At 33.0% G+C, this 23,474-nt stretch overlaps 2 protein-coding genes across 41 annotated transcripts in view; both read left to right on the top strand.

The window, feature by feature from the left end:
• LOC123220644 (mitogen-activated protein kinase homolog D5-like) overlaps positions 1 to 23,474 on the top strand; it is a 60,035-nt gene that overhangs the window by 22,082 nt on the left and 14,479 nt on the right. The gene's annotated exons all lie outside the window — the stretch shown is intronic.
• The window catches only part of LOC123220598 (putative disease resistance protein At3g14460), a 60,159-nt gene continuing 51,417 nt past the window's right edge, over positions 14,733 to 23,474 (top strand). For 12 of the 40 annotated variants that reach the window (XM_044642932.1, XM_044642913.1, XM_044642908.1 and 9 more), the window contains exons 1-6: positions 14,733 to 19,311; positions 19,419 to 19,458; positions 19,930 to 20,120; positions 20,320 to 20,405; positions 20,528 to 20,589; positions 20,685 to 20,788. In XM_044642932.1, the coding sequence (XP_044498867.1) occupies positions 14,876 to 19,273 (4,398 nt within the window). In that variant the 5' untranslated portion in view covers positions 14,733 to 14,875 and the 3' untranslated portion in view covers positions 19,274 to 19,311; positions 19,419 to 19,458; positions 19,930 to 20,120; ... (1 more) ...; positions 20,528 to 20,589; positions 20,685 to 20,788. The other 28 variants (XM_044642936.1, XM_044642931.1, XM_044642928.1 and 25 more) reach the window with 17 other exon arrangements.

The raw sequence follows: 23,474 nt of genomic DNA, 5'->3' as shown, positions 1-23,474 counted from the left end.
ATTCTATTTCTATCCCATCAAATAATAAATAAAAATCAATTATTGAGTATAAATTAATATTTATAAAGTAAAAATAAGATAACAATACGAGAGGTGTGAATTTTTTTTAATTAAATGAATTGAATTTTTTTTATTGAAAAAATTGAACTTTCAAATATTTTTATTAAGAAAATTAAACTTTTAGATTTTCTGATAAATGAACCAAACTTTTAATATTTCTTATTGAAGGTACCAAATAAATACAATTATAATTGTTTTGTTTTAAAAGCAAGGTAATTAGTTTGACACCTAGTAATTAGTTTGAATCCTTCAATAAAAAATTGTGTAAGTTCATTTTTTTCTAATGAAGGGATTGAAGTTTTTTTTTCTTATTAAAAGAATAACTTTATTTTATTTTCATTTTGATTAAACTAAACTTCCGTTTATCGCACAAATTAAAAATTAACCTCTAACATTATTAAAAAATAATGATATAAATTTTTTGTGTTAATTCATAAATAACGACTGAGATAATTTTGGCTAATGAAGACAATTTTTGGTGAATCAAACTTGGTTGTTTTCTTTTTAACGGATTAAATTTTCAAATTATTTATTAAAAGACTAAACTTGTAATGTGTTATTAAAAAATAATTTTAACCTCTAGATATGAATTATGTCTTTCTTATAATTTTTCTATTATGTATCTTTATTTGAAATTATTTTAATGAAAATGATATTTATTGATGTAAATCCCTTTATTTTTCTTTTATTTTTTAAATGTATTTTGTTTATTTTAAATTTATTAATAAGAATGATGTTTTATTAATACCCAAATAAACTTTTTAACGAGACTAAATGATAAAGAAAGTTCAAACTTTTAACTTAAAATTTTTTTTTTATTATAAACAACATATTTTGGTTAGATTTTGTTTATTCTAATATATTTTGTGAAAATAAATTTGAAAAAAAGACTATAATTTCATGCCACATTGTTGAAATATTATTAAAATTTTAAAAATTATAAATAAAATATTTTGAATTCATAGTGAAAATAAATGATTAATTATAATTTTTTTGAAAACAATAATTTAGTAAATTTTATTGACCAATCAATCCAATAATTGATATAAGAATGCATGATGGGGATAAAATAGCCAAAAGGAAATGACAAAATGCAATAATGGAAGACTTGACTACATCACATGGCGCGTACAAAGAATCTGGTAGGAGCTAAGGAAAGATACAAAGAAACAAAGAAATAATGCAATAATTGATTGAACTATATTATATTGATATTAAATTATATCGATTTTTGTATAAAATAGTTCGATAAAAAATTTTATTTTTCTTGACAGACTAGGCGTTTAGAGCATGAAATATATAATTGAAATAATTTCTATTAAAGATGATATCCAAACTTTTAGCCCAAGGCAGAAAAAGCTTCAACTTTCGGCTATTTTTTATTATTATTATGGGAGAAGGAAAAGCATCCAAGGCCCCCTAATTAATTGAATCGATGAATCATCCATCCACCAACACATCAAACCATACATATATATGTAAGTGAAATGACGTTTCTACCCTCTACCCCATCGACACTGCTCCTCTGTTACCTGCATTTATAAGAAGTACTGTACATCCATTCACCAACCAATGTTAAATGTCTATTTATAAAAAATATTAATAATAATCTGTTATTTCGTGATTTTATGTTATTTAATTTAAAATTATTTAGTTATATGATAATATATCATTGTTTATATGTAAATTAATAATAAATATACATAACTTTTTATTGTTTGAGCAAAAAAATTGATTTTATAATTTAGATAAATTAAATTAACTCTAATAAGAAAAGCAACTTAGGTGAATGAATTATACGGTTAAGTGATAACGTCATAATTCAATTAATGTTACGATTTTTATATTTCGAGTAAATCATAATTCGATAGATTATAAAAGATAATATCAACTCTTTTATACTTTTTTTATTATGTATCTTAGTTTAAAATTATTTTTATCAAAATGATGTTTATTAATGTAAAAACTTTTATTTTTCCTTTATTTTTTAAGTGTATATGGTTCATTCAATTTTTTTTTTCTAATTAGAATGATGTTTTATTGGAACTAGATAAATTTTTTAACAGGCTAAATAGTAAAAAAATTCAAACTTTCATCGTAAAAAAATTTTTAATATAAAAAACAAAACAATATATATATATATATATTATTTTGAATGTATTTGGTAGAAATAAATTCTAGAAAAAGATATAATTTCAAGCCACATTGTTGAAATATTATTAAAAATTAAAAATTAAAAATTTTAAAATAATAATAATTAATTATAATTTTCTTGAAAATAATAAAATAATAAATTTTATAGGTTGGTCAATTTAATAATTGATGTAAGAAATAAAGGAAAAGAAATGGGGACTTGACAAAATTATGTGGGCGCATTTTCCAAAATTTTGTCTGGAAAACATTAACCCTATGATCATATGTACAATTAACCCATAACAATTCCGAGGAAGTGCTGAGGGAGAGTAGTAAATAATTTAATTATTAAAAAAATATAAATATGTTAGTGGTTAAGGGTTGTGTAAAGGGAATAGTTGAGACATCTCAATACAAAGAATTTTCTAATAATTATATCAATATATGAAAGGCTACAATTTCAAGCCACGTTATTGAAATATAAATAAAATTAAAAATCAAATATTTTCAATTTTTACCGAAAACAAATGGTTAATTATAAATTTATTAAAAATAATAAATTATTAAATTTTATTGACTAGTCAGTTTAATAATTGATATAAGAATGTGTGATGGAGAGAAAAATAGACAAAATACAAAAGTGGAGGATTTAAGTTCTGACTATATCACATGGGCACATTTTCCTTAACATTTCCTGGAAAACGTTACCCATGATAATACAGAGGAAGAGTCGAGGAAATAATGATTATGTATTCATTTTTATTTTTTACTGATCGATCACTTTAATAATTGATTTTTGTCAAGTGAAGTAGAATAATGGGCAGAGGGACGAGGAGTTGCTGCATGGGCCTCATCCGAATGTTGTCATCAATGAGGTCACCATTAAAAGTTGCTCCAAATTGTTTTATTCTGAAGCAAAACTTCAGAAGAAGAATTCAACTATCATTTGTTGCTCGATATAATTTTAGCTTTTTATAAGGTACGAATAACTATATCAACACATAAAGAGTATAATTTCAAGACACATCGTGGAAATATTATTAAAATTTAAAAAATTAAAAACAAAATATTTTCAATTCACACTGAAAACAAAGGGTTAATTATAATTTTTTTGAAAACAATAAATTAGTAAATTTTACTAACCAATCACTTCAATAATTAATATAAGAAATGAGAATATACAAAAATTGAGAACTTGACTACATCACATAGGGTGCATTTTTCATAACTTTGCCTGGAAAGAGATAATCTCGTGACAGTATAATTAATTTAGATAAGCAAAAGTAACTTTGTCTTAAAATTAATTTAATTTTAGATTTTATTTGAATCAATTTAGATTTGAATTATTTATAAAAACAAGTTTAGTCATTTTATTCAAATTCGATTTATTTAATTTGAGTTTAAACTACTAAAATCAAATTCAATTTTATCCAAAACCTCTTATACAATTATTATAAATTTAACCGGTTTAATGGTTTCATATTATCAAAATAATAATATCAAATTAGTTTGATCAAATTAAAATAATGTTAAGTATGCATTCATAAAATGTACCAATAAAGATATTAATAATGATTTATTGTTATATTATTGTATATTATTTTATTTTTAATTTAAAATCAATCAATTATATAATAATATCTTATCATTGATATATAAATCGATAATAAATACACATAATTTTGAAAGATGAAAATAAAAATACGATAAATTTTTTATTTTTAAAATATTTTTATTAAATAATAATTTTATTATTTATAATAAAAATAAAATTTTAAAAAAGTATGGGTATTTAAATTTTTAATAATAAATAAATAAATAATTAAATTTGCGGCAATCCAGAGGTGGAAAACAGTCGTTCAGCCATTATAATTTTGTTGAAAACAATGAATTGGTAAATTGTATTGATCTGTCAATTCAATAACTATTATAAGAACGCGTGATGGGAGAAAAATAGGGGGAAAAAAAGAGAAAATTCAAAAGTGGAGGGCCTGACCAGAGCACGTGGGGCACACTTTCCATAACTTTGCCCGAGAAAATGCAAAGTTAATCTTATGACAACAAGTTTATCATATAGTGAAATGACATTTCTACCCTTTATCCCACCGACACTGCTCCTCTCTTATCTATTGTCTTACACCATTAACATTAATCACCACTGGATCGAATCATCCCGTATCTTTTCAAATTCATATGCAGTTTAACATACTAATCGAAAGAGTGGGGCTGTCAGTAGTTTTGGTTGGTAGAGAGAGCCACATCAAACAATGGCCCATCTGTTAAAAAACAAGCACACTAATTGAGGAAAGATCCAAAGAAAGAAAGGATGAATGATTCCCCATTACTCATTTTTCTTTTTTAAGGGCATGAGCTGTAAACGACACTTGAAAATAATAGGGAAATTTTAAAAATTAGGTAAAATTAAAGGGGTCTAAGCGAAATTGCCCAAAAAATTCAGGTTTAAGCAAAAATGCCCAGGTTTTGTGAAATGACGAAAATGCCCCCATATATAAACACAGCAAATTTTCACTGTGCAATTCAAAGAAAATTCGAATTTTTAACGCATCCCACGGCAATCCCACGGGGAACGTCATTTTCGCCGATTTGCTTGCTTTCCGGCAACCGAAAATGGAAAATAATGTTATCACATCTCCCGTAATCTTGTTTGGATCAAGTTATTGCTCATATTATTGAGATTTGATTGAGATATTTCGATTTGAAATTTTAGGGTTTACGGTTTGAACAATGCTTAAAATGTTTTGATTCTTGGTTGTTTTTGTGGAATTAATTGAGGGGTTTTGTGTTATACAACGTGTAGATTCGATTTATGTAAAAATCGGTGGCTAAAACGACCAAAATTTGGCCGGAAATGACTGCCGAAGCGATCGGCAGTCGACTGGGAACAGTGTTTCCCACGTCAAAATCAATAATCCCACGTTCAGCCTAATTTCGGGGGGGGGGGGGGGGGGGGGGGAACTTAGCTTTTTAAAACAATTGGGGCGACGTGGGAAACCCTTAGCCCACGTGGGGTTTTTTTGAAATTTATCACGTCAACGTGAGTTTTGCAAAATTACGAAAATGTCCATATATATAACACAGAAAAAATTGCAATTTCCCACGTTAATATCAGCGAAATTACTGTGCATTTCTCTCAAATTTCAAAGCATTTTCACGTCACCACGTTCATCCCACGGGGGATCTGATTTCCGTCGATTTTCTTGATTTCCGGCACCCACAAATGGCAAAGAAGGTTAGTATATCTCCCTTAATCTTGTTTGGATCAAATTATTGCTCATATTATTGAGATTTGATTGAGATTTTTCGGTTTGAAATTTTAGGGTTTACGGTTTGAATAATGCTTAAAATGTTTTGATTCTTGGTTGTTTTTGTTAAATTGATTGAGGGGTTTTGTGTTAGACAACTTGTAGATTTGATTTATGTGAAAATCGGAGGCTGAAACCACCAAAATTTGGCCGAAAATGACTGCCGAAGAGATCGGCAGTCCGACGTGGGAACAGTGTTTCCCACGTGAAAATCGTCCACTCCACGTTCAGCCAAGATTGACTGTTTTTGGGGGGGAAAAGTAGCTTTTTTAAAATATTGGGAAGATAGGGAAATTCCTTAGAACACAGTGGACCTTTTAGATTTTCAGTTTTCATGAGGGGGTAAATTGAGATTTTTCCTATCTAGGGTTTTTGAATGTGTACTTTTCGAATTTTATATCCGTTTTTTCTGTTCTAGGGTTTTTCAACTTTTAGAATTCGAATTTCAATTCCGTTATTTCGAATTTCATCGTTTTACGTGATATGGACTCGTATTTTAAGATTTTCGAAGGATTTTTCGATTGTTCCCATTCTAGGATTTTTCAACTTTTAGAATTCGAATTTCAATTCCGTTTTTTCGGATTTCATCGTTTTACGAGATATGGACTCGTATTTTTCAGATTTTCGAAGGATTTTTTGATTGTTTCCATTCTAGGGTTTTTCAACTTTTAGAATTCGAATTTTAATTCCGTTTTTTCGAATTTTATCGTTTTACGAGATATGGACTCGTATTTTTCAGATTTCCGAAGGATTTTTCGATTGTTCCCATTCTAGGGTTTTCCAATTTTTAGAATTCGAATTTCAATTCTGTTTTTTCGGATTTCATCGTTTTACGAGATATGGACTCGTATTTTTCAAATTTCTGAAGGATTTTTCGATTGTTCCCATTCTATGGTTTTTCAACTTTTAGAATTCGAATTTCAATTCCGTTTTTTCGTATTTCACCGTTTTACGAGATATGGACTCTTATCTTTCAGATTTTCGAAGGATTTTTCGATTGTTCCCATTCTAGGGTTTTTCAACTTTTAGAATTCGAATTTCAATTCCGTTTTTTCGGATTTCACCGTTTTACGAGAGATGGACTCTTATCTTTCAGATTTCTGAAAGATTTTTCGATTGTTCCCATTCTAGGGTTTTTCAACTTTTAGAATTCGAATTTCAAATCCGTTTTTTCGGATTTCACCGTTTTACGAGATATGCACTCTTATCTTTCAGATTTCTGAAGGATTTTTCGATTGTTCCCATTCTAGGGTTTTTCAACTTTTAGAATTCGAATTTCAATTCCGTTTTTTCGGATTTCACCGTTTTACGAGATATGGACTCTTATCTTTCAGATTTCTGAAGGATTTTTCGATTGTTTCTATTCTAGAGTTTTTCAACTTTTAGAATCCGAATTTCAATTCCGTTTTTTCGGATTTCACCGTTTTACGAGATATGGACTCTTATCTTTCAGATTTCTGAAGGATTTTTCGATTGTTCCCATTCTAGGGTTTTTCAACTTTTAGAATTCGAATTTCAATTCCGTTTTTTCGGATTTCATCGTTTTACGAGATATGGACTCTTATCTTTCAGATTTTTGAAGGATTTTTCGATTGTTCCCATTCTAGGGTTTTTCAACTTTTAGAATTCGAATTTCAATTCCGTTTTTTCAGATTTCACCGTTTTACGAGATATGGACTCTTATCTTTCAGATTTTCGAAGGATTATTCGATTGTTTTCATTCTAGGGTATTTCAATTTTTAGAATTCGAATTTCAATTCCGTTTTTTCAGATTTCATCGTTTTACGAGATATGAACTCGTATTTTTCAGATTTCAGAAGGATTTTTCGATTGTTCCCATTCTAGGGTATTTCAACTTTTAGAATTCGAATTTCAATTCCGTTATTAGGCAGTTAAATCTTGTTTTTTAAGTTTTGTTATTTCCTTTTTTATTATTTGGTATTTTCCATCTTTTATATTTTTTCCACGTATACATTTGTTTACATATTTGTTTTTACTCATGTCTAACAAATTTTTTACATTGTCTCAGGATATTTCTCGTAAAAGAAGACGGGTTGACAACGAGCTGTGAGTCCCCGATGAGACCAGACACTTCCGGGCAGAGGCGATATGTCGTGCACAGCGTGCCGCATTATCGCGGATTACTGCTACATTGACCCCAGATCAGCTACGACTATTTGGGAGGACATGTTTCGGGTATCTCCTTCGTTTACCCAAAACCAAATTCTCGGGGATGTTGGTTCATGCGTTTCTACTCCGACAGCTACATCGACCCTCTGCCAGAGACGAGTTTTGGTTCAGGGTTAGTGGGGTTGATGTGAGATTTAGTCCGTTCGAGTTTGCACTAGTGACAGGTCTATCGTTTAGTCGACAGACTGATGTCTCTTCATATATACCTCGCTCTTCCGGACATAGGATCAGAGATACTTACTTTCGAGGATTTTCGACGGTGCAGTATCACGACTTAGAGCGTATTTTCTTGTCGAGGCCATGGGGGGATGACGATATTGACGCTGTCAAGATGGCCTTATTGTATATTCTTCACCTTGTTTTGTTGGGGAATGATCGACGAAAGAAGGTGTCCACGGATTACTTCCAGTTAGTTGATCATTTGGACGGGTTTAATTCCTACCCGTGGGGCGTTGTTGTGTGGCAGATGACATACGATTCTATGTCACAGGCGAGTGAGAGAGTCTGTTCTGGACGGATGCCGAAAATCCGTAAATACGACCTTTACGGATTTCCGTTCGCATTTCAGGTAAGTTTTATATTATCATTTATATATATTAATTGACAAAAATATAAATTGATTTATTTACATCGTAAATGATTATATTACAGTTTTGGATATACGAGACTCTAGAGACGTTACATGATTGGATTGACCTTGTCGATCTGTATTCGTCCCCCCGGATGTTGAGGTGGCGTATGCGAGACGTCCCTAGTTGGACTCATATAGGGCGTATTTTCACTGGTGATCCGGTATGTACTAGTTAATTAATAAGTCGATTAATTCATTATATGTTACAATTATTTTGACTTAAATATCTTCATCATTAGGAGGATGTCACATTCCCTCTTGAGCCATCATCGATCGAGGAGGGTTTACCGTGGTACGCTGAGATTCGTGAGTACACCGGTTTACCCGATGCTGATTCTTCCTCATCTTCTTCGATTCCGATCGCTACTAGAGACGAGGCTTCTCCATCCTCATGCCCTTCAGATGTACCCGTCGAGACTTCTGAGACACATGAGGAGCCCATTCAGCATCCTGTTATGGATCAGTCGATATGTTCCCCTGTTGTTCAGAGCCCACGGACAGACCATCCTGCAGTGGAGGACCACCCTGGACTGGAGGACGATTCTACCCATCATGCCACCGAGCAGCGTCCCCCATTCGTATCACCCAGTTTTTCTACAGTAGATGCTACATTAGCGCACTGGGGTGCTACGATTTTACGTGAGATATCGAGTTTTCGTGACGATATCTCTTCCCAGATGACCCGATTACGTGACGATGTCTCTTCCCAGATGACTCAATTAGAGGATCGTATGACTCGTTTGGAGGACATCGTCACGCGTACATATCCAGCCTCCGTCGCTCAGGTTGTAAAACCACTTTTAATTTATTACTTATATAAAATGTCTACAGTGTTATTATTCTGACAACTATTATTACATTTGCATAGGAGAGGGCCGAGGATATCCCATCGACATCCCCTGTTGATACCGCAATACCATCCCGTCACTCACACGAGGTCCGTATGATATTTCAAATTTATATTTATTGTTAAATGACATTATTATATTATAGTATTGATATATATGAAATGTTACTAATTAAGTTATTATTACTAATATCTTAGGGTAGTGCCCCGGAGGATGCACCGGTTAGTCCTTCTGTTGCATCGATCGAGGGTTCTCCCCGAACACCTTCCCCGGAAGTTCAGGTTAACTTTATTTTTAAATTGTCATTGATTGATCTATCTTTTCAATTATATTATTTATTTAATGATGTTTTGACTGTTTTTCAGGACGAGCGATTATGGTTACTTGCTGATATCCCGAGCTCGACCAAAAAAATAATGGATATTGGTTCACAGGAGGAGGACTTCCAGGAAGACGATTTTGAGGCCATCCTTATTGAGGTATATCAATCATACTTAGTATATAAATAGTTGTATATATTGGTCATTGAGATGTTCAAAATTTGTATTTTCTAGTCTACCGAGGGAGCACGCGTGGTGGACTTGACCGTGCTTCAAGATTCTCCAGCTAAACCTCCTCCTGCATACGACAATGGCATGCTTGCACGGAATACGTGAAAGCTGAAACTTTCTACACGTGCATGACATGTCACCAAAATCCACAATACCCATGAATCCACCAAATCCAACAACCTGATACCGAGTAGGCGTAATCGGTCGAACATCCAGACTTGCAGACTTTGAAAGACGATTACTGATCTTATCTTCCGCCCAAGGGGTGAGGAAGTTATGACATTCACCTGTAATCCAGAAAAAAAAATTAAGAACACATTTGGTAATATGATTAACAAAGTGGAAAAAAGTATATGAGACAACTTTTAATTAATATCGATTTGATACTTACTTGCATGGGTTCTCCTCTCGTAAAACCATCATTGCATTGTACCACGAATAAACTCCAAGAGCATGGTTATAGGTAGGCCCCGTGCATGTCTGACAAGGGCATTAAATGACTCAGCAATATTTGTGGTCATGATATTGTATCGATGCCTTGGAAAGTACGCTCTACTCCAACGGTGAAAGCCGACATCCCGTAGATAAGCTCCAGCTTGGGGGTTCATTGAGTCAATGGATTGCATCATCTGCCCAAATTCAGACTCTGTGTATGATTTAGCGGCTTTCCAATATGCACCCGCGACCTGTAAAAGGGAAAAAAATATGAAAACTCATTGTAAGCAAAATGTTTGAAAATGATAAACTGTTATAAATTTAATTACTTGTTTACAATATACCTTGGAGTCCCGTTTATACTTTGCCCGCATGTTACACAGAAGGTGATGACAACAACATCCATGGTGGACATCTGGAAAAACTTCAGCCATTGCCGAGTAGATAACATGATGTCGATCGGAGATTATTGCAAGCTCAGAGAGGTCAGGGATGCATTCTTTAATTCTCATAAGAAACCAACACCACGTGTCATGATCTTCTTTTTTGCCGACACCGAAACCAATAGGGTATATTTGATTATTACCATCAAGAGCCACCGCAATAAATAAATGCCCCAAATATCGACCTTTAAGGAAAGCAGCGTCAATGCAAATAACGGGGCGAAGATATTGACTAAACGCACGAACGGAACATCCCAACGCCATGAAAAAATTTGTAAATCGATATTCATCGTCTGTTTCAATAGCAGTAACGGTGCCCGGATTAGTACGTTGTAAATTATAGCAATAATCTGGTAACAGCATAAAAGATTCCTCCGGTGAACCCCTCAATGAATTGATAGCCCAATTTCTTGCCCGCCAAGCCTGTGAGTAGGAAATATCAATTTTATATCGGTCGACGATGTCTACAATTATTTCTTTAGGCCGATAAATTCGATCAATCATCACAAACTTTGATCTCATTAATTGACCTAAAGCTCGGGCCCCAGCTTGTCTGTGATGTGGCATGATTTGATCAACTAAACATGTGTGGGGGATCAACTCTATGAATCCTACCCCATTCTCCTCTCGGATTGATCTGGAACCACTTGATGATGCTGATGGTTGTGGAGGAAAATCAGGAAGCCACCTAAATGGATCAGTGGGGACATTGTCAAAAAATGGCCCAGAATAATTTCCACCACCTGAAGTAGGATCTTCAAGCCGTAAACTATCTATACCCTCGGTTACTGATGCCATATACTCAGGCTCTACATCGTCTGAAGGAATGTCGGGCATATCATTTCCATCGAAGTCACCCCAATAGGGAACTATCTCTTTTTCTCCATGAGCCCATGAGTTTGCAATATATAATGGGTCATTACTTAAATCAATCAACTTTTCCAAATTGTATTCTTTTTTGACCCAACTGCTTTCTTTTTCATCTTCATCTTCATCTTCATCCTCATCTTCTTCCTTCTGCCCTTCAATTGGGGTACATGTAACAAAAACAGGAATACATTCCTGAAAGTACTGGGACGTATCAAGAAGGCCTTGCACATCTTCATCATTTTGGATCTGGATGGGACAATCGAGCTCAATTTTTCTTGGCTTCATTGATACTTGAATGTAGTTTTTGATTGGATCAATACTGTAATACTCCGTCAAAAGCTCAATAAATCCCTCGAATGTTGTTCCATAAGGGATTTTAATCAATTGTTTGGCTCCTCCAACATATTTCATTGTGTTGTTGCGACCTTGAATCCATTCTCCTTGGTAACGAACCGATGCATAACCCTCCATTTTAAATATCAATCCTGCAATGACAAGTTTTTGAAGATAATTATTCAGGTATAAAAAAAAAAAATAATAACTATGTAAATCAGCCGTACAATTATTAATAATTTAAAAAAACTCCTAATATTTTTCTAATATGTTATTTATCCCGCTATAATTATTTAACAATTTATATAACACTTTCGTATGTTATCTTATATCAAAATGCATCTATCTGTTTGTAACGTTCTATTTAAAATGTTTTTATAATATCTATACTTTGAAATAGATATTCAAATTCTATACTTTGAATTACTTTAAAATGTTAATAATAAAAAATTTCTGCAGAAATCTGAAAAATACTAGTAGATATATCCTAAAACGATAAAATTAAAAAAAAACTGAGCTTAAATTCGAATTCTAAAAATTGAAATACCCTAGAATGGTAATAATCGAACAATTCTAAAAAAACTGAAAAATACGAGTTGATATATGTTAAAACGGTGAAATTCAAAAAAACAAAACTGAAATTTGAATCCTAAAAGTTGAAATACCATAGAATGACAACAATCGAAAAATTCTTCAGAAATAAGAAAAATGTGCATTGATATATCCTAAAGCGGTGAAACTCGAAAAAACCTATAATTTTAATTATAATGCGCCTACAATGTTTAATATAAAAATACGCCCTAATTTTAATAACATTTCATTTGACACCCTTGTATGTCGTCTTGTATCAAAGCAATCCCTATATATTTTTAACATGTTATATAAATCCTGTATATATTGTAAAATATCTAAAACCCCCATAACAATGTAAAATATCTAAAAACCCCCTATCTTTATCCTAAATTACATTTAACCCCCCATACTTGTCAAATATTATATTTAACCCCCATATTACGACATAAAAACTATACTTAACAAATAAAATGAAGTTTTAGGGTAAGATTGACATAAATACCTTTTTTTGATGAATAGTATTTTTTTGAATCGAATTCAGAAATACGAACTTCCTTCGTCCGAACGAATCCCTACTAATTGATGTTAACAAAAAAAATGAAAGTGAGAGTGAGTGTTTGAGTGATATGAGAAATGTGTGGAAATAAAATGAGTGAGGAGGGTTTATATAGATGAGGGGAAGGGTAATTTTGACATTTTAGAAAAATTAATGAAATAAATAAATAAATATGAAAATGTCTTTATAATGTAAAATATCCAAAAACCCCACATATTTATACTAAATTATTTTAACCCCCCATACTTGTCAAATATTACATTTAACCTCCCATATTGCGACATAAAAACTAGAGTTAACAAATGAAATGAAGTTTTACGATAAGATTGGCATAAATACCTTTTTTTGATGAATAGTAATTTTTCGAGTCGAATTCAAAAATACGAACTTCCTTCGTCCGAACGAATCCCTACTAATTGATGTTGGAAAAAAAATGAAAGTGAGAGTGAATGTTTGAGTGATATGAGAAGTGTGTGGAAATAAAATGAGTGAGGAGGGTTTATATAGATGAGGGGAAGGGTAATTTTGACATTTTTGAAAAAGTAATGAAATAAATAAATAAATATGAAAATGTCTTTATAATGTAAAATATCCAAAACCCCCCCATATTTATCCTAAATTACATTTAACCCCCATACTTATCAAATATTGCATTTAACCCCTATATTACGACATAAAAACTATACTTAACAAATAAAATGAAGTTTTAGGATAAGATTGACATAAATACCTTTTTTTGATGAATAGTATTTTTTCGAGTCGAATTCAGACATACGAACTTCCTTCGTCCGAACGAATCCCTACTAATTGATGTTGGAAAAAAAATGAAAGTGAGAGTGAATGTTTGAGTGATATGAGAAGTGTGTGGAAATAAAATGAGTGAGGAGGGTTTATATAGATGAGGGGAAGGGTAATTTTGACATTTTTGAAAAAGAAATGAAATAAATAAATAAATATGAAAATGTCTTTATAATGTAAAATATCCAAAACCCCCCCATATTTATCCTAAATTCCATTTAACCCCCATACTTGTCAAATATTACATTTAACCCCTATATTACGACATAAAAACTATACTTAACAAATAAAATGAAGTTTTAGGATAAGATTGGTATAAATACCTTTTTTTGATGAATAGTATTTTTTCGAGTCGAATTCAGATATACGAACTTCCTTCGTCCGAATGAATCCCTACTAATTGATGTTGGAAAAAAAATGAAAGTGAGAGTGAATGTTTGAGTGATATGAGAAGTGTGTGGAAATAAAATGAGTGAGGATGGTTTATATAAATGAGGGGAAGGGTAATTTTGACATTTTTGAAAAAGAAATGAAATAAATAAATAAATATGAAAATGTCTTTATAATGTAAAATATCCAAAAACCCCCTATATTTATCCTAAATTACATTTAACCCTATAGTGAGTGAGGAGAGTTATATAAATGAAGGGAGGGGTAATTTTGTCATTTTAAAAAAAGTTTTAAATAAATAAATAAATATCAAAATGCTTTTATAGTGTAAAATATCCAAAAACCCTTCATATTTATCTAAAATTCCATTAAAACCCCTATAGTGAGTGGGAGAGTTATATAAATATGAGGGAAGGGTAATTTTGGTATTTAAAAAAAGTTATGGGCTTTTTTTTTTTTGAAACAGTGATTTTGGGCATTTTGGCTTGAAAATAGTGATTTTGGGCATTTTGGCTTAATGGGAGGGCATTTTGGTTATTTTTTAAAATTTCCCAAAATAAATATGACACAGTTGGCATCACAATCAAACATCCGAAAATTGATTTTTATCACTTTGACGAAAATATCCTCTTGTTTTGAGCACTCTTCTTATAAACAAAATTAACAACTCTCTCTTTCTTTCTCACATTCTTCCCTTCTTCTTACAATCTTGTATCTTTCCTTATTTCCAACTATCGAACCATGGAAGTCGTTCTTCAGCCTGTCGTCTCCGAACTCGTTAACAGGTTGTTTAAGATATTGGGGTCCAATGAAGTGCAGGACTTTGCCCGGCAACTTGTTGGAGGGGTAGATTCAGAGATCAAAGATCTGAAGGACAAGTTAAGACTCATTGGAAATCTTCTTGGCAAAATGGAAGACATGCAACTGTCAGATGATAGCGTAAAGATCTGGTTTGACAATCTTCAACATTGGGCTTATGATGCGGAGGACTTACTGGATGAGTTTGCCTACGAAGCTTTGCGACGCAAATGCAAAGCAGAACACCAGGCTAGCTCCAGCGGAAGATTTAGCTTTCTCCCTGCTTCTTTACCTAGTCCTTTGTTCGCTGTCCAGATGCGGACCAAGATCAAAAAAATCAATAGCCGGTTCGAACAACACTACCAGCAAATATTAAAAGAACGTCAGTTGCTGGAGCTTCCTGGACTGCCATCAAATAACGTCGCTGCACTGCAAAAACCAGGGGAAACTTCATGCGTCCCGCCTCAGCAAAAGGTTTATGGCAGAAATGAAGATGAAGCCGAACTATTGAAAATGGTGAAAAGCGGTGCCAACTTTCAAGTAATAGCAGTTGTCGGCATGGCAGGGATCGGCAAAACAACAATTGCTCGAGAAGTGTACAATCACAAGGAGTTGGAAGATTTCAAGTTTGAGAAAAAAGCGTGGGTGTGTGTTTCAACCACAACCACCTTTGACGTTCTCGAAATCTCAAAGGCACTTCTTGTTGAATTCAAGTCCTCCGTTCCAAATAATTTAAATGCAGTGCAAGTTAGGCTAAAAGAAAAAGTAAGTGGAAAAAAATTCTTGATAGTATTAGACGATATTTGGAAGGTGAGGGACATCGAATGGGAAACGCTTACGTCTCCTTTCGAAGCTGGTGCACCTGGAAGCACAATGATCGTGACAACACGCGATACAGGTGTTCCACAAACAATAAGATGCCCTCATACTTATCCATTAAAGTTTTTATCCAACGAAGCTTGTGAGTCCTTGTTTAAGGAGCATGCATTTGGGACTGGTGCAGCTGCTGTTCCTAATCAAATTTCGGATTCAATTTACAAGAAAGTTGTTGAAAGGTGCGAAGGCCTACCACTGGCAGCAAAGACCCTCGGTGGTCTTCTACGCTTTGAGCAGAGCGGCACATGGGAAAATATATTGGAAAGCAATATATGGAGTACATTTGATGAAAGGAATCACATTCTCCCATCATTAAAGCTAAGCTATCATTATCTTCCTCCGAATCTAAAAAGATGTTTTGGCTATTGCGCAATTTTTCCTCAGGATTACAAATTTGAGGAGAAGGAACTTGCACTTTTATGGATTGCAGAAGGTATTGTTCAACCATCAAATAAGCAACTGGATGAGGCAAGTGAGTGTTTTCACAAATTATGTTCAAGGTCGCTTTTCCAACAATTCAGTAGTGATAGTTCTAAATATGTTATGCATGATTGTGTTCATGAACTTGCTCAATTGGTTTTTAAAAGAATCAGTTTTAGATCTAAGCAAAATATTATTGAGTTGCCGGAGAAGGTTCGTTATTTTACTTATGAACCTGGTTATTATAATGGAAAAAATAAATTTGAAGCCTTGGAAAAAGCAAAAAGTCTAAGAACATTTTTATCTGTGAGGCCTTTGTCAAAGTGTTATATAAGTGCTACTGTTATTTTTGATTTATTGCCAAAGTTTGAAATGTTGAGAACACTATCTTTTGAAGGATATCAAATCATTTATTTACCTGATTCAATTGGAGATATGATACATCTAAGGTATCTCAACTTCTCCCATACTAAGATAAGAAGTTTGCCTGAGTCAATATGTCAGTTATTTAACTTGCAAACTTTGCTATTGAAAGATTGTTTTGATCTTATGGAGTTACCTTCCAACATGAGATATTTGACCAATCTATGTCATCTTGATATAAGTGGTCAAAATTCATTGAGAGAGATGCCATATGGAATGAAAGAGTTGAAAAATCTTCAAGTGTTGTCTAATTTTATTGTGGGAGAGGATAAACGTTCTTATTTGGAAGATTTGAGGAGCTTAAGTTTTCTTCAAGGAGAGCTTCACATTTCAGGATTACAGAATGTGACAGGTTCAAATCAAATACCAGGGCAAATGTTAAGCAATATGAGCAAACTGAAAGTGTTGTTACTAGAATGGGGGCATCAAGTAAACTCACAGGCAACAAATGTAGAAATGAATCTACTTGACAAGCTAAAACCTCCTATCAATTTAAGAGAACTCACAATCAGAGGCTATGGTGGTAAAAGTTTTCCATCTTGGTTAGGAGACTGGTCATGGCTCTCTAATTTGGTGGCCCTTAAATTAGAAGAATGTAAGAGTTGCACGTCTTTGCCTTCACTTGAAATGTTGAGCTCACTTGAAGACTTAACCATTAAAAAGATGGCAAGTCTAAAAAGAATAGATTTTCGAACACCTTTCAAGTCATTAAAATTTCTTCATTTTAAGGATTTGGAAGAATGGGAGCATTGGGACGACTGGAGAGGAAATGAAGATACTGAAATTTATCCTAAGCTGCGTGTGCTTTCTATTGTAAGATGTCCCCAACTTATTGGAAAAGTATCTAATCGTCTTTCTTCATTAGAAAGATTTGTTATTAAGGATTGTCCAAAGTTGGTGGTCTCATTCTCAAATTATCCCATTCATTGCAAATTAGAAATTGATGGTTGTGAAGGAACGGTGTGTAATGATGGTTCAATTGATTTTGAGAATTTGTATTCTGAATATTTTGCAAATATTTTGACAGTTGAAGATAAATTAAAGGAAGGTTCTCAAAGAGTATATCGTTTGAGGATTTCTCGCAATGAAGAAATTATGAAATCATGGCAAAGTTTGGGAAACACCAATTTTCTTTCCAATATAAATTCTCTTGAGATTTGTGCCTGTCATAATCTAAGATCTATTGAAAGGGGCATGCTACCATCATCTCTGAAAGAATTTCATATTAATTTCTGGCAGCGTCTAACATTCATTGATAGCGATGCCTTACCTTTATCTCTAAAAAGGCTTAGGATTGACATATGTGAAGAATTGAAATTTTTGAAGAATTTAAGTGTTTGTTCTCTTATTGAGTCCATAGATGTTTCTTGGTGTAAATCTCTCAAGTGGATATCATTAGATGGTCCGTTGCCTGAGACACTCAACCAGCTATATGTTAGAGATTGCAAAGCACTGGAAACATTATCATCTCGTAGAAATGAGTACCTCCCTAAGGCACTTACATCTATCGACATCAGGGATTGTAAAGAGCTAAAGTCAATTGGTGAGTCCTTTGATAATAGCACGTGTCTTAACAATATTACTTTATGGGGTTGTGAAAATCTTGAATCCTTACCTTCAGGTCTACACCATCTTCCTTGCCTCGAGTCTATTGTAATATGGGAGTGTCCAAAATTGTCGGCGAGAGAAGGTGTTCCCACCAGCCTTAGACAACTCTTAATTAATGAATGTGAAGATGGCAAGGGAATGGGAATGCTCGCCTCTCTAAAAGAGTTGAGCATCTGGGACCTCCCACAACTTAAATCTATCTCAGACCTCACCAATCTCACCTCTCTAAAACACTTGAATATCTGGGAACTCCCTCAGCTTGAACTAATTCCAAATCTCAGCGGCCTCACCTCTCTTCAAAAGTTGAAGATCGATGGTCTCCCACAGCTTGAATCAATCCAAGATCTGAGCAACCTCACCTCTCTTGAAGATTTAGAAATTTCCGAATGCCCAAGGATCAAATCAATTCCAAGTCTCAGCGGCCTCACCTCTCTTCCAAAGTTGAAGATCGCTGATCTGCCACAGCTTGAATCAATCCAAGATCTGAGCAACCTCACCTCTCTTACAGATTTCAGAATTTCTGAATGCCCAAGGATCAAATCAATTCCAAATCTCAGCGGCCTCACCTGTCTTCAAAACTTGGAGATCGCTGATCTGCCACAGCTTGAATCAATCCAAGATCTGAGCAACCTCACCTCTCTTGAAGATTTACAAATTTCCAAATGCCCAAGGATCAAATCAATTCCAAGTCTCAGCTGCCTCACCTCTCTTCAAAAGTTGACGATCTTTGATCTGCCACAGCTTGAATCAATCCAAGATCTGAGCAACCTCACCTCTCTTGAACATTTACAAATTTCCAAATGCCCAAGTCTTATATCAATTCCACATCTCAGCAGCCTCACCTCACTTCAGTCTTTACATGTTACAGATTGTCCACTGCTTATAAAACGATGGAAAAGTGTTGCAGGAAAATATTCCTCAAAGATTGCTCAAATTCCTGAAGTTGTAATAGATGGCAAATTCATCTACAATTCAAAGGAGTACGAAGTTGATCGTTGGAGCGGATTTTTCTAATTTTCCCGATAGCACAGATACGCCTAATTCCATCAAAGGTTTGTAAAATATCTTGATGACACCTCTACTATTGTCCTGATTTTTACTTAATCCAACATCTTTTCTATTAATTTTGAAGTTGTTAATCTCATTTGAACTTTCGCAGCTGATGATCAACAAGAATCTCTCAATGGTGGTTTGTCCAGGTAATTCATTTAACTTTAATCAACTTAACATAACATCTTGTATCTCAGATTCTAATCCAACTTTTCTAATTCCATAAATTTATTGGTAACTCAAGAAACTTTTCAACTTAGGAAAATTCCAACTTAAGGAATTCTAAATGAAGTAAATTCTTCATGTTCTTGTTTCATTTTTCAATTCCTCAGAGGATCTTTCAGTAACAGATTAATTAATATTATGCTTAGTTTTTGGTGAGTTTTGAATTTAGGGAAGGAACATTTAGAGGCAGAAGTTGAAATATATTCCATTGAATTGATTTGAAGCTTATCTATTTCAATTAGGTTTGTCATCTTCTAACATATGGACCATCCTAAAATTTTACTTCTACTTAGTTGTTTTTTTGATAATAACTTCTCTGCCTCAAGTTTATTTAATAGATTTTCATAGCTTATTTAAGGAATCATTGTTTACTTAATGTAAACAACGCAATGCAGGACTGCTATGCTTAGATTCAATGTTACAGAAATCACTGGAAAGGCGTAAAATGATCCCAAATCATTTCTGTTCCGCACATCTAATTACACATTTTCTACCTTACTATTGGGTTTATATATGGAGTCTACCAATTGATGAGAGCAAAACCAAGTAATGGATTTCTATATATCTTGCTGAAGCAGAGCAACTGGTAAATTTCCACCTTATGCAAGCATGTGATAAATTCTTTCTGAATTTTTGTTTCCTCTTATGTAGACACTTATTCTTTTAATTTTTTAGAGGGTCATTGAATACATATTAGATGATATTATTGTTTAATTTGTATGAGTTTAGAGATTTGATGCAAATTTCATAATTTTGGCTTCTATTTCTATGCTTCTACAATTAAGGGCAGGAACGTGTGGAGGCAAGTGTTGAGCTATCTTCATTCTCAAATTGAACAATTGATTTAAAATTTGATCTCCTTCCGTTTTAGGTATATCAGTATTTCTAACTTCTAAACCATTATATTATTTATATTTCTACTTTTTGTTGTTTTGAGAATAACTCCTCTATCTCAAGTTTAAACTCCACTAACTTTATTTTTTCTTTTATTAGATTGATTAATTAGAACAAAATTTTGAGTTGCCAACAAGATTCTTGGATTGGAGTTTTATAAGGTACTTGTAATGTTTTGTGTTAATCTCATTTATGGTTGAATTTAAATTTTAGTACACGTAATTTAATTTAGTATTTTATCTTTTTCTTTTTCCAGCAAGAAGCAAGTAAATAATTGAAAGTGGTTCCTCTGTTCCAAAACTTCTCTACTTTGTCATCTCATGGATTGTCTCAACTCTTGTGGTTCCAAGGTAATCAAAAGTAAGCAATACCTGCAATTTTTGATAAAATCATAAGCTAAAGATCCTTGTTACTTTCTCTTCCAAATCTGGGTTCTACTATTTTCCTTCTGATTCATTTTTCTTCAGGTGTCACTGTCCCCAACTTAACACAAGAACTGTTAGAACCCAAATCCCGGCATGTCTAAGTTTTCGAGATCTGAACTTACTGGTGTGTCTGCTTGCTGAAATTACAATACTGAGATTGTATCTTCTAGCTGTTGCAACGGTTGTCAAGCAGCATTTTTTCTGTTTGTGTGTATGGCATTTTTATTTTTATCTCATTGTTTTCATTTTGGGCAAAGATATATTGTGAAATGAATCATTATTAATCCATGATTTACTTTTTATGGCTTATTTAAGGAATCATTATTTACTTTCTCTATGCAAACAACACTATGCTGGATTCCCACAGTTAAATAACATTGCAGAAATCGTTGGGGGGCTTAGAGGTTTCCTTCTCCAACTTCATGTAAGTATATTTAAAACTTTCAACAAGATCAAAAGTTTTTTCTGCTTCACACACCTAATTGTGTACCCTACTCTTTGATTTGCATATGGAGTCCACCAAATGGTGAGAAAAACTAATAGATGGACCTCTATATATTCTGCTAAAGCAGTACAACCAGTCAATGTTCAACAAAGAAGCATGTGAGATATTCTTTCTCAATCCTTTCACATTTTCCCACCATCATTGCACTTTTATTCCAAAATAGCATGTCTCCTTAATTTGAATGTTTTAATATTTAAGGTAAATACTGAAAGAATTTCGAGATGAAATCCACACAATTTCAAGGGAGTTAGGTGTCACCTTGGATGAAAGACATGAATTAGAAGTTTAGTTTATAACAATTCTATAGTAGCTTTTGAGCAATCAATTCTATGGTGGTAAAACATTTCTAACTTTGATAACAAATTCTTGTACATCTTTGAAATAATGACATGTTCACGTCTTTTCTGTAGAATTACATCTCACAAACGTTGGAGATCAAGAGGTGTTTTGTTTATATAATTTGCTACAAAAAGCGTGTTAGATTTGATGATTTCTAGTCTTTATTAGATCAACTAAACAGTCTCACATCTTTTAAGTAAGTTTTTAATAGGATTGCTCTCAAAGTCTTGATATTTTCTGTTGGTTTGCCTATTTGCAACACAAACATTGATATTTGTCCTTTCTTATTGGACAACTTGTTGAAATAAGAAATGGGAAGATAGGGTAAGAAATCTCTTGAAGCAAATGAATGAAATTAAAAAAAATTACAATGCTTCAGAAATTTGTATGTTGCAGTTGTGCTCTTGTATCACTTTGTTTCATGTATTTCTATAGCTATGTCAATTTCTTGCTTTATTTTTCTTGGTTTTGTAGGTGATCTGGCTACAGGGTTTAAAAGTTAAGTACATTAATAGCAACACGACTATTGAAATGGAGAAGCAATGAGGAGTTTCGAAGAACAAACCACTAGATTATTGCTTCACAAAGTGGGCCTCATCGTGTTATCATGGCATTGTAAACTCATTGTGATGATAAGAGGAATGTGAAACAGGTAGGGTAGCAATGTAAGCAAAGAAAATCTACTAAAGCAGCATGTTATTAGTTCCGACAATTGTAAGAGAAATATAAATGGATAAAAATTCTTATAAATTTTAATATCTTTGTGTTGTTGACAAATCTTATGTATTCTCAACAGGATCAAAGAATGCCAAAAAAAAAAAACTCCAAAATGTCATCTCTTTAACTTATGGAGGTTAAGAGGTGGTCTCCATTTGTATATTTTGCCAGAGAAGATTAGTCAGATATGATAATCTTAGGTCCTTACCAAATCAATTGAACAGTCTCAAAACCTTAAGTAATTTCTTAATACAAATGTTCTCAAAGTTGTGTTATTTTATGTTTGTTTGTCTAGTTGATAATAATATTTGTCCTTTGTTAATTAATAGTTTGGGAAAGAAACAAAAGGAAAGTCAAAGTAGCTTCAATAAGATACATGACAAGAATTTTTTTGAATAAACTGGATGAGATTAAAAACTTGACTTGCTCCTTATTTTCCTTTTCATAAAATTGTAAGTTGTAACTTTATCTATCACATCAATTTTTTTACTTATTCTTTCAGCTTTATCGATTTCATATTTTATTTCTTTGTTTTGCAGGTGATCCAGCTACATGGTCAGAAAATTTCAGTTCACTAAAACCAAATGGCTAGTGACTTGGAGAAAGTCTGAAGAAGGTTAAGGCCACAGACCCCTAGATCATTTCTTCACAGACTTGGGGCTTCATCATGTCACCATGTCAAAAATTGCAGTGGTAGGGTGTTACAGACCTGGAGTTCTGCCTTGAAGCTGCTGATGGAGTTTTGCCTGGAAGCTACTCTTCACTGCTGCTGGATTAGTGGTATCAGGATGTTTGTTGGAGATTGTAATGTGTTTGGGGATGAAATAGATGCTGAAGATGTGCTGCTGGGTTGGCTCTTCCTCGCCGCTGCAGTCTTGTTACTAGAATAATACTGGAACAAGAAATCTGGAATTTATGTATTGAATGATAAATGTACTCAAATATCATAACAATATTTGTAAATTGATGCTTGTATTGAAAAGATTTTTCAGAATTACAATAAAAGTTCTATTGATCCATCTTGCTGTTCTTTACATTGGAATTAACATAGATTCAAGAT

This window comes from Mangifera indica, chromosome 7, assembly GCF_011075055.1.
Source record: "Mangifera indica cultivar Alphonso chromosome 7, CATAS_Mindica_2.1, whole genome shotgun sequence".
NCBI classification, from domain to species: Eukaryota; Viridiplantae; Streptophyta; class Magnoliopsida; order Sapindales; family Anacardiaceae; genus Mangifera; species Mangifera indica.
This window is presented reverse-complemented; position numbering and strand designations above follow the sequence as displayed.